Source organism: Emiliania huxleyi (genome assembly GCF_000372725.1).
Source record: "Emiliania huxleyi CCMP1516 unplaced genomic scaffold EMIHUscaffold_5, whole genome shotgun sequence".
Classification (NCBI taxonomy): domain Eukaryota; phylum Haptophyta; order Isochrysidales; family Noelaerhabdaceae; genus Emiliania; species Emiliania huxleyi.
Window position 1 is genome coordinate 1,796,993 of NW_005198244.1, and position 11,523 is coordinate 1,808,515.

Sequence of the window (11,523 nt, forward strand, 5' to 3'; positions counted from 1 at the left end):
TGTCGGCTCGCGTGAAGGCGGTGTCGATGTTGCACCCGCCCATCTCGGTCGGCAGCTGTGCCTGGAGCCACGCGAGGTCGCGGAGCGCCTGGGGCGAGGCGTCGGCGCGAGCAATGCTCTCAAAGGACTTGCGGATGCGGTTGTGCGCAAACTCGAGAGCCTCGCACGCGACATTGGGCGGCGTGATGCCGGCAATGTACTTGGTCTTTGCGCGTTTTGTTTGTCATGTGAGAGAGTGCAATAAATAAAAAATGAAGAAAAAACACAGCAACAAGGGGTGGGAGAAGGACAGGGTCCCCAACTGCACGAGCAGGATCTTGTAAGGACGATCAGGGACAGGGGAGCGGGAGCCGGGAGCGCTTGCGCATGTGAGATCCGGGCGTTTCTCTTTTCCTCGGCCTTGAGGAAGCACAGCGCGCCAGCACCCCCGGGCCCCCGATTGCTTACTTTCCCGGTTGCCGATGAGAATACATGCCAGCGAGGGCCGAGCCGCTCCTCCCTGTCGCGCGCCACGAGGACCGTCAGCAGCGCGCCACGAGGGCCGTCGCTGACGTCACCGTCGAGCCGCTAGTCGCCGCAGCCGATGGCAGCAGTAGCCCTGCGGCTGTCGGCAGCAGCAGTCACGCCGAGGCGGAGCCATCCAAGACCTTCCCGCCTCTCTTCGAACGGCCGCCGCTCTGTCTCGTGGCGTTCGCGCTCCTCCTCTCGACTGCAGTCGCACTCCTGTGCACGGTCTTCCGCGACGCTCTCGCGGTCGTGCTGCGGCAGCCGAGCGGCGAGGCGGCGGCGCTGCTGCTGCTCAAGCTGGTCTCCATCCCGGTTGTCTCGGTCGCATTCACCTACACCCACATCTGGCGTCGCACTGATTTGCCGTAAGGCGCCGCCAACAGCTCGCCCGGGACCCTCTTCTCGCAACCTTGCCATAGGCTCGCACTGTGGATGACCTTCAAGCCTGTCAACTTCGTCGGCTGCCTGCGCATTCCGCGCACGAACGTCGGCCTTGGGTGCACCACACACCCACGCGCCACCCACCAACGCCCATACTCCACGCAGCGAGTGTGGCACACACCCCTTCACGGCTGTGCGGTTGCAGGTGGCGGACAAGGCTCTTGATCCATTACTGTTGGTGAATGAATGAGCAGGTGGCAGGGCATCATCCCCTTCAAGGCGGTGCCCTTCGCGCTCAAGGCGTGCGACAACCTCATCCCGTCGCTCATCTCTCCGCAGGCGTGCGGCGGCCAGAAGAGAGGAGACGAGACGAGACGAGACGAGAGGAGAGGAGAGGAGAGAGCCGGGAGGAGAGGAGAGTGCTAGCCCGACCCCGAGCCCTATCCTAACCCTCTCCAGGAGTGCGTCGGCCGGGTCGAGGCTGCCGGCCTCGTGCGCGAGAAGGCCGACCCAGCTCTTCGACGGGTCGCCAACCCGTGCCCCCTGCTCTGCCGACATCACCCGAGGTTGCGCGAGATAGGCCGCCGAGTTCGACCAGCTGGCGGCAGACGCTGTCGACGCCGCCGTCGCCGTGGCGGCGCCGCGGCTGTGGGGGAGGTCGCCGCGGGCGGCCAAGCAGGTTGCGTGTGTAGCACACAAGCACTGCACGAGTAAGCCCCCCCCCCCCCCCCTTGCGGGCTCGGCTCGCCTCGCAGCGAATGATCGATGGACTGCGCCACCAGGCGGTGCTGGAGATGGCTCGCGTGGCGACGCCTCAGATCGTCGAGGCGGAGATGATATTCTATTCCATTCTATGCTATTCTATTCTATTCTCACGCCTCAGATCGTCGAGGCACATGCACCTCGACAAGAGGAGGGAGGCGGACCCCCAACCCCAACCCTGGCCCCAGCCCCCGGCCCCAGGCAGTGCTGCTCGACCTGAGGAGAGAGTCGCTCGTCGACTCGACTCTCTTCGACATCCGCGGGCTGGTGATCGACATCCTCACAAACGACCCAAAGCTGGCGGTCGACACTATGATCGAGATGGGGAGGCGCACGCTGCAGCCCACCCACACCTCGGCTCGACCCCATCTCGACCTCGGCTTCAGCTCGGCTCGACGCGATCTCGACGCAATCTCGACGCAATCTCGAGGTCATCTCGAGGTCATCTCGAGGTCGTCTCGGGTAGGCCCGAGCTGCAGTTCATCCGCAACAGCGGCGCGCTGATGGGCGGCGCGTTCGGCCTCGTCCAGCTGGCGATCTGGGCGGCGTGGCCGCAGCGCGCGGTCGCCACCTCCACGATGCCCGTGTGTCCCCTGTGAACGGCGCCTCTTCACACCCGTCGGCTGAGCAGGTCGCTATCTTCACGATGCCCGTCTTTGGCGCCGTCGTCTCGGCCCTAACCAACTGGCTCGCGCTGCTCATCATCTTCCGCCCGCTCCACCCGCACCGCCTCTGCGGCGTGACTGTGCAGGCGCGCGGCGCATCGACCGCTTAACGCCTAGAGGCGTGAACAGCTGCCCCTCACCGTCGGGCGTGGCGGTGCAGGGCATCTTCTTGCGCCGGCAGGCCGCCGTCGCGCGCATCTACGCGCGCATCATCGCCTCCAAGGCCCTCGCACTGGGGCAGCCCACGCAGGACGGAGAGCCTCGTCCGAACCTCTGCACGCACTTTCCTCCCTAGGTCCTCACTTCGGAGCGGCTCACGCACATCATCTCGCGCGGCCGCGGCGGAGAGCGGCTGCTGCGACGAGCTCCTCCGACCAGCGCAGAGGGGAGGGTTGTGAGCCGCACCGCTGTGAACAGGAGAGCGGCTGCGCGAGCTCACCCGGCTGCGGACGATGGAGGCGACCGAGGTGCCGTCCGGCGCTGACCTCGGCAAGCCGGGCACCGAGGCGTGGAGCTGGTGGCTCGTGCTCTTCGCCCGCACGCTCGGCCTCGCACCGAGAGGCACCGCCGCCGCCGACGCGGCGGTGGCCGAGCTGACGCCGCCGCCGACGCCGGCCAGCAGCGTCTGCGGCGACGACGAGGACGGCGGCGGGAGCGGCGGCGGCGAGAGCGGTGGCGGCGGTTATAGCAGCAGTGGCGGGGGCGCAACCGCTCAGCTGTGGGACCAGGCGCGCGCGGCGGCGTCGGAGGTTGTGGTCGAGCGCATCCCGGCGCTGCTGGAGGAGTCGGTCGAGTACGTGGAACGCTGCATGGATCTGAGCGAGACGCTCGCCGACCGGATCGCGGCGCTGCCGCCGGACGTCTTCGAAAACATGCTGCACTCGTGCTTCCAGGAGGACGAGTGGATGCTCATCACTCTCGGCGGCGTGCTCGGCTTCCTGATCGGCCTCGCGCAAGCTTTCGCGCTGGGCGCGTGAGATCGCTTCGAGCGGTAGTGGTGCGTACAAGTGCGCGGCGGCCGAATGGTGGACGATGCCCGACGCAGTGGTGTCGCAGCAGCACAAAACTTGTCTGGGCACTGTAAAAGTATTTAAATGTATACGACTTTGGTACTGGATAAACGAGGCACATACGTGGGGACCCCCCCCCCCCACCCACGGACCCCCCCACGCGCGCGCGACTAATGTCACACACGCTGACAGCCATGCTGTCTCATGTAAACGTCTACCTACTTCGTACAGCTGCGCCGCGACTGCCACTCTCTGACTCACACATGATGATGATTGCCGTGATGCCCGCCTGCGCCTCCTGGCCACCCCATGTTTGCGTGCAGGTTCGGGAGGGAAAGAGAAGTCAGCCAAGGCGCCATGGGCATGGCGGGCAGCGGGGGCCAGTCTGACCAGTGCAAGGGCGGCGGCGGTGGTGGAGGCCCCCTAATCTGCGGCGGCGCCCACTGCGCCGGCATAGCGTGGTACGGCATCACAGCAGGCGGCAACTGCTTGGCCGGGCCCGGGCTCGCAAAAGCTTGCCGGAGTGTGGGGAGCGAGCCGTGGCTAGCCACCCGCCTCGGGCTGACACTGTCCTCGTCTGGCCCCCGCAGCCTCGCCCTCTCGCCCGGCGGTGGGTGCCGAGGCTCCCGAGGGTGTGCAACCGCCGCTGCCAGCTTGGCTCTGGCCCGGAGGGCTAGCGAAGTGCGGCGGTAGCTCGACCTAGTTGTGCGAACGAAACGATGTCAGGACGTGGATTGCAACGTGCGTTGCGTGGACGACATGCATCTGGACCCGCAGAGCACCGGCGCAAAGGTACACTGGTTCGCGTCCGCCTGCTCCCTAGCAGCTTTCTGCGTGGGGTGGGCAGCGGACAGTGGTAAGATCCCCCCCCTCGCACGCTGTCTCCTCAATGCAGGGTCACGCGGAGCTCACCTCCAGCTCCAGCCGCTCCTGCGTCTGTCGCTTGCGCACAAGGCTGCGCTCGTAGATCGAGTCCACCGCGGGAGGATCCTCTGGCTCCGGTGGTGACTCTAACCACTGCGCCACCTGCTGAGACTCTGCCGCCTCTGCTTCCTCTGGCTCGGAGTTGCCGTAACCGGTACTGCCCCGGCGGAGGAACCTCTGAAACTCAGCCGCGCTGATCCGCCTGCAAACAAAGTACGCTGGGTTGCGGCGACCAGCGGTGAACAACAGCGGGGGTTGTGGGTTAGTAGGCCACACCCATCCTCGTTGACGTCAAATGCCAGCCATAGACTCTGCAGTTTGTGCTCCCGCATGCGCATCCCGAGTCGCTCTCGCACGAGCGTGGCGAACTCTCCCCAGTCAAGCGAGCCCGACCCGTCGCTGTCGAGCAGCCCGAAGCTCCTCTCCGTGAGACCTATTAGGTCCAGCCACGCACATGGACATGTGCATGCACATGCACATGCACATGTTGTAGCATGTGCATGATGGTGGCGGCAAGGGGGGCGGCAAGGGGGGCGGGAGAGGCTGACCCAGCTGCTGCATCCGCGCGATGACTTTAGCCGCGTGGCGATCCACGGCACCCTCGTGGGCGGGGCTGGCCTTCGGTAGCGCGCCGGCGGGGATAGAGCGCCGGTTGAGCGCGTCCTGTTCTCTCCGCCGCCGCGCGGCGTCGTGCCGCGCGTCCATGACGAGAACTGGGCCGCCGCGCGAACAATGTCGTTTCGTGTGAGCGCGGGCCGGAGATGGACGATCGTCATCCCCCACGGCCCTGGCGAGGTACCGGTAGATCTACTTCCAGCCTGCTGTGGGAACAGCTGACGCAGTCTCGCCGAGGCTCTCGGGTTGACTCGGCCAGACAAAAACCCCGAGAGGCGTGGGAGTACCTCGCCAGCCCACGGCCTAGAGAACACAACCCCTCTCCCTTTTCTTCTCTCTCTCCCAGTAAGTAAGCTAAAACGTACGTACACGGTGGTTGGGAGAACTGAGTGAGGTTAACAACGGTGATGCTCTGCGACGACGAGATGTGCTGCCTCACGTGTCTCCGCAGCTCCTGGATCAGGTTCGAGATTTTGCCCTTGTCCTTGACGTGGCCGCGGGAGCCTCGACGTGGCCAGTATAGGAACAAGGTGTCCTTCCAGCGCGTGCACGCTTCTGATGCAATGCGCGTCACAACAGCGTCACAAACTGCCTCGCTCGGATTGGCTGCTGGCACTCTCGAGGCTATGCCTAACAGCCTCGCGCGCATGTGGGCAGTCAAGAGGGACGCATGCACCTTCTCAGGACAGCGCCGGTGCCTCTCTCTTGGACCGGCAAACGTGGTGGTCTCGTGTCACCAATGTGGGACCAGTGCGGCATCGCGCCATCGACAGCTCTGACCTGCGCCTCACCACTGACCGGGATGAAGGCCGCCAAGGTCCTTCGGGCCCCTTTAGGGGGGCAAACCCTGCCCGGCCCCTAGGACCCCAGGTAAGGCCCAGGTGTGGCCTAGGCCATGAGAAGGGACCAAGAGGAGTCCAGTCTGAGCCATACATAGAGCCCATGTCTTCGCCCCCGAGAAGGTCGCGTTCAAATGCCCGGGACGGCCGTCTCAGTGGTGTCCCTCCGGCCGGCGCGATCACCGAGCTGTGACGCTCAGGGCCCTGATGAGGTGCTGGTTTCTTTGCCCAGGCCTGGCCTACGACCCATGCTGGATGGATCACTTCAGCCGTGAGCAAGGTTTGTCGTTTGGGGAGAATCCCCCGGTCAGATCTTCAGATTTTGACGGACGACCGAAATCACCCGTTTTTGCCCAATGTTAGGTCTTCTCGACGTGCAACATCGACCGCGATGCGCCGTGGCTCCGTTCGTAGAAACCGTTGGAGCGACAACGGTCGGCATCGACATTGGGAGCCGCCGTGGCTACGATCTGCCTCCGGAGGCTCCAACTACGGACCCCTTCCCTCGAGCCAATTTGCGGGGCTTGCGACCAATCTGTTTTGCGGAGGAGTGGTGCGCCCTGGCCAGACCGAGGCCAGCATCGACTGCAGTGCGACCGAGCTCGAGGCACGGCGAGAGAGGTGGCGATGGCAAAAGTCGACACGATGCTGAGCGCGAGCCGGCTCGCGCTGGGCGGAGGCAGGGAGACCGTAGGATTATCGATATAAGTGAAAACGGACACCACAGTCCTCACGCTCGACTATGTCCGCTAAACACTAAAGAGGTCACAGTGCTCAGTCCTCCTCGAGCCGTCTGAGCTCCTCCTCGAGTGCCGCAAGCTTCTGTTGCCGATACAGCTCAACAAGCTCTGCCTCCACAGTCTCTTCTACAGTCTCCGCATCACTGCCGTCTGCATCGGTGCTCGAGCCAGCTTTTTGCGGTCCAGGCGCCTTTGAATGAAAGTGCGACCGAACTTCTGCTACACTAAGACACGGAACAACAATGACGACAGCGGGCATCCTCCGTACAGCCCGGCGTCCACCTCCTGGTTGTACGACATTTGTCAGAAGCCAAAATGCGGCGGGTCCTCGTGATTGAGGGTTACTGATCAAGCGCCGTGCACTTTTTCGCTGGATTTTTTCTTTCTACCGCATCGTCATGAGCGGAGGCCAAAAGTGCGTGTGGCAACGTGCTTTGCCCTGCCTTGGGCGACCGGCTTGGTCACGGCAAAAGCAGCTGGGGGCGTGCCGCTCGCTCGCTCGAGGGCAGGTCTGAAGATGAGCTCGAACATCGAGGGCTTTCGCGGTGCGTCGCCACGCATCGCCCGGCCAAGAGCCTTGAGATCAGCTGGGATCTGCTTGGGACCGTCATCGACAGCGATCGGTTCGGCGTGCCGGCCGCTGCGGACGCCGATGATGCCGCTTAGACGCGAAGTTGTTGGGAGCGCGAGCAGCATGGCACCGCCAGCGCACCTTCGGCGATGATTCCGCTAATTCTTTTGTCCCCCACCCTTCATGTAATCACGACGACGGGGCCTATATTATGAAGGGACTATCCTATATGAAGGGTACATGTAGTCCCCACAATCGCTGACGTGGGATCGCTTGTCATGTGAGAGAGTAAAGATAAAGAAAGAAAACAGACAAGCCAAACGAGGGATGGGGGAGGAGGACAGGTGAGAGAGTGCGTTGTGTTCTCGTCGGTGTCCACTTCCTAAAGAAAGAAAGAAAGAAAACAGACAACCCAAGGGAGGGATGGGAGGACGGCACGCCGCCACCACACAGGGATTTTAAGGAGAGGTGAGAGAGAGATTTTTAGCAATATTGAGAGGTGAGTGGTGCGCTTCCTCTTTTGTTGTCGTGTGCCGCGGATTCTCTCTAGGCCCTCCCAACCCTCTCCATTGTTGTCCAAAGCAGGTCTCCTCGCCGAGCCCGCCGACACGCTTCGTGGGCGCTCGTTTGAGCTGTGGTAACGCTGTTTTGCGCGTTCACTTGCGACCCCGTGGCGCCTCTGCTCCTTTTGTAGATGAGCAAGCGTCGCGCGGAGCCGCCGAGCAACGACAAAGCCGCTTCTTCGTCCGGTAGCGGCCACAACCTCGAGTGGTGGCGCGGACTTCTCTTTGGCGTGGCCGTCGACGGGAAGACTGTCTACAAGGACACCCCCGAGACTGCGCTTGACCGCGCACACGCGAGGCGGGAGGCGCAGCCCCTCGCGGGCCTCTCGATCCACCTGCCTCGGCCTGTGCCTCCGTCGGTGCTAACCACCATCGACAGCCTCGGAGGGTTGCTGGCCGCCGGGCAGAGCAGCACCCACTGCGTCGTCAGCCCGGGCCTGACGGAGCGCACCTTCGCGCACGACCCCGGCCTGAGGCGGGAGCTGCGCCAGTGCGTCGCCGCAGGGCTGACGGTCGTGGAGACGAGCTGGGTCGACGAGGTCGCAAAGCTGCCTCCAGGCGGCGACTGGGCCGCAGTGGAGACAGCGCCGCACGTGCCCCCCGTGCTGGCTCTCTGCGGCACGGGCGAGGGCGAGGGCGAGCCGCCGCGGCGCGCGGATCGCTCCGGCCTCCACGCGTCGCTCGCAGAGACGTGGGAGCATGTGCAGCGGAGCCAGCCCGAGCAGGCCGAGTCGGACATGCTCGCGCGAGCGATCGAGATCTCGCTCCTCGACTTCGCGCTGCAGTTGCACGACGCGCGGCAGCCTGCCCCGGCGGAGGACCCTCGCCGCGTGCTCGGCCTGCCTCCGCACGCCGCCGCGGCGGAGGTGCGGCAGGCGTACCGCAGGCTGGCGCTGCAGAGCCACCCCGACCGTGGAGGTACCCCGCCGCGAGAGATCTGGCCGAGATCTGACCGAGATCTGGCCGAGATCTGGCCGAGATCTGGCCGAGATCTGACCGCGATCTGGCCGAGATCTGACCGCGATCTGGCCGAGATCTGACCGCGATCCTAGTGTGCAGGCACCCCGGCCGCCTTCCTGCGGCTGCAGCGCGCCTACCGCACGTTGATGGAGGAGGCGGACCCGGGCGGCGGCGGCGGCGGCGGGGAGACTCCCTTCTCGGCTGGCGAGGCGCGGCCGCGGCTCGCAGGCCCGCGGCTGGACGCGGAGCTCAAAGAGCACCGCGCAGTCGTCGAGGCGTGGTTCGAGAGGGGAGGCTCCGACTTGGAGAGCGCACGGGGCAGGCTGGAGCTCGCCCTGGACGCGCTCGGCTTGTGCGCGAGAGACTTGGGCGCCACCAACCGCAACGAGAGCGGCGAGGTCATCTACAACCAGTGCTTCTACCTCAGCCTGGCCCGCCTTTCTTCGCGCGTGAGGGACCGGAGGCCTGCCCGACCACTGCCCCGAGAGGTGGCTCGCTGGCGTAGGCGCGCGCCTTTCTCCGCGACGAGGGCGAGCCGCCCCCGTCGCTGGTCGGCGAGACGGCGCTCCACTTTAAGCGCGTCATCGAGACGGCCGTGCTGCGGGTGCGAGCCGCAGCAGAGAGGGGAGAGGGGGGGGGGGTGAGGTGGCTGCGTCCGCGGCGCGGCTGGCGGTAGGCGCACCGCACATTGATCGAGTAGTCCCTTCCCTAGCCATGAGCGTTGAGCGGTTCGTGGTAGGCGCACCCGGAGTGGGCCGAGACGCAGGTGGGCGAGGACCTGCAGGCCTTTTCCGACTTCCTCTTCTACGTCATCGGCGGCTCCAACGCGATGCTCTCCGAGCTCGCCGCCGCCGTCTTTGACTCCGTCTCGGGCGGCGTCGAGGTGTACAGAGGCGTCCACTACCCCGAGGGAGCGCAGGGGTCGGCGTTTGCGGCGGAGGAGTGCCAGCGCGCCAACCTGCTCTGCGTGCGGTACGTGCCCGGGCATTACCAGGCGCTCCTGCCACGGCCGGACGCACACGGCTTTGGCGGCAAGGGGCCCACGTTGAAGGAGCTGCTCGGCTGCCTCGACGCGTGCAACGTGTGCTACGTCGTGACCGACGACAGCGGCTGAAGAGCGAATTGGGAAATGGGGACCGGCGGAGCACGAGCGACGAACAACGAGGAATAACTTTTCCTCTCTAGTTCTCCCTCGCAAAAAGAATTTTGTGAATAAGGAAACGAGAAAAGGTTCCCATCCACCGTCCATCGCCGCGGCTCAACTCTCATCACGCCCGTCCCTACGCCGGACGCGCAGCTAGGCACGAGCAGTCATTCGGCACCGAGGCGCTGTGGGCAAAATGACCGACGACGGCGACAAGGGCGGCAGCATCTCGAGCGAGGACAACATCGAGGAGGCTGGCTTCCGAGGACTGCTCTCGGAGAGCAGCCAGCGGCTGGGCACAGCGATTAAGGGGCCAGAGCAAGAGAAGCTCGACCGCTGGATCAAGCTGATGGCAGAGGGCGCAGAAAACTTCTCGCCCCGCGCCAAGAAATGCGTTATGATGTGCAAGCCAGCCATCGAGATTGGGATCAAGGTAATCCTTGTCGTGATGGCCATCTACCTCGTCATCTTCTCGATGGGGTACAAAGTTTTCAAGCTGCTCCCCATGAATGCGATCAAAATGGTCTTCGGGGCTGCGCTGTGCTTCTTTGGAGGAACCTACTACGCCTCCATCGCAGCCATCGAGGCTTTCCGCATCTTTGGCTGGGAGACGCTGCAGGCCAACGTGAAAATCGTGATGGAGCAGGCAAAACGCGATTTAGTGCTTATGCATTGCGCACTCGCCCCCTTGGTTGCCAACAGGCCCGATGCTACTGAGGCTTCTCTACATGCTTCACACAAAAACACAACCCCGGACCCAAGAGCACAAGCACAGACAGTCGAGAAACAGCAACGACAGTGCATGCTTCACACTCTCCCTCCACAGGCGAACGCCGTGCAAGCTGCATCGGAGATTGACAACTCTGTGGACGACGACCACGACGGGGTTGCGGACGTCGACCAGATCTCTTCGCAGGCGCTGCTCCGCCGCAAGACGGTGCTCGCAATGACCACTATCCAGGAGCCGGAGCGGCTCAAGAAGGCGGTCGGCAACCTTTGGACCGCGTATGTGTCTGTGCTCGCGACCCTGCGGCTCGAGTTTGCCCGCACTACCTCCCTCGCTCTTGCCATTGTCGAGATGATCAAGTTCCCAATTATGCGATGGATCCTACCGCCACTGATGATGTTCCTTGGCTCCGATCTGAGCCACTGGGCGAAGACCTTTGTCGAGGTGACCCTCAACGTGATTGCGATGGTCGTGGCGTGGTACATGCAAATGATCATCTCCTCCTTCTACTCGGCGATCCGCGGCGGCCGTCTGTTTGCAGAGGGGCTGATTGCGGTTCTAATCGAAAAGGATCTGTTACGCAAGCTCCCCTTCTTCAAAAAGGCGCGCTCGAGCGACCCGCCCGAGGGCGAGAAGGCAGAGTTTGACGCCGATGAGTCGTATCTCGACGAGGTCATCGGCTTTTCCTTTGCGGGCGTGGGCTTTCTGTGGCAGCTCACCAGCGGCTTCGCACTCCCCTTCCCTCTCAACCTCGTTTTCTTCCCACTCACCCTCGTTGAGTACTTTCTCCGCTGGCAGATTGCGACGACCGCTGCGGCGCAGGAGGTGGGGGGCGCCGGAGAATGACCGAACTCAGTCTTGCGGAGGAGGGGGGGGGAGCTATCTCGATGGTTTGCACCAGTGCAGCGGTGGATGCGCTTTGTATTATGGCTCAGCGTTTTGGGTCTCGGAATAAGCAAGAAAACCCCGGTCGCGCGGCACGTCCCCCCAGACGCGCTCTTGCTGTTCTCTCTTTTAGTATTTAGAAAAAGAAGAAGAGCGCGCCATAGGAAGGTCAGCAGGACCAAGTCGCACACGCGGACTCGGGCACACCAAAAAGAAAACACGTCGCTAGT

General features: G+C 63.9%; 3 protein-coding genes across 3 annotated transcripts; all 3 read left to right on the forward strand.

The window, feature by feature from the left end:
- The first annotated feature begins 422 nt into the window (after positions 1 to 422).
- EMIHUDRAFT_461654 (hypothetical protein) lies at positions 423 to 3,433 on the forward strand. The gene is made up of 11 exons (XM_005767273.1): positions 423 to 872; positions 927 to 1,004; positions 1,143 to 1,227; positions 1,348 to 1,413; positions 1,469 to 1,567; positions 1,671 to 1,715; positions 1,852 to 1,979; positions 2,117 to 2,213; positions 2,282 to 2,395; positions 2,476 to 2,578; positions 2,733 to 3,433. The coding sequence occupies exons 1-11, from the start codon at positions 472 to 474 to the stop codon at positions 3,290 to 3,292; spliced, it is 1,776 nt and encodes a 591-aa protein (XP_005767330.1). The 5' UTR covers positions 423 to 471; the 3' UTR covers positions 3,293 to 3,433.
- A 4,136-nt stretch (positions 3,434 to 7,569) lies between these two features.
- Positions 7,570 to 9,651, forward strand: EMIHUDRAFT_461655 (hypothetical protein; the record flags this gene model as incomplete). Its single annotated transcript, XM_005767274.1, has 4 exons — positions 7,570 to 8,407; positions 8,666 to 8,986; positions 9,043 to 9,141; positions 9,277 to 9,651. Exons 1-4 carry the CDS (start codon positions 7,709 to 7,711, stop codon positions 9,649 to 9,651), a joined length of 1,494 nt encoding a protein of 497 aa, XP_005767331.1. The 5' UTR covers positions 7,570 to 7,708.
- A 143-nt stretch (positions 9,652 to 9,794) lies between these two features.
- On the forward strand, positions 9,795 to 11,375 carry EMIHUDRAFT_432735 (hypothetical protein). The gene is made up of 2 exons (XM_005767275.1): positions 9,795 to 10,327; positions 10,508 to 11,375. Exons 1-2 carry the CDS (start codon positions 9,878 to 9,880, stop codon positions 11,252 to 11,254), a joined length of 1,197 nt encoding a protein of 398 aa, XP_005767332.1. The 5' UTR covers positions 9,795 to 9,877; the 3' UTR covers positions 11,255 to 11,375.
- The last annotated feature ends 148 nt before the right edge of the window (positions 11,376 to 11,523 follow it).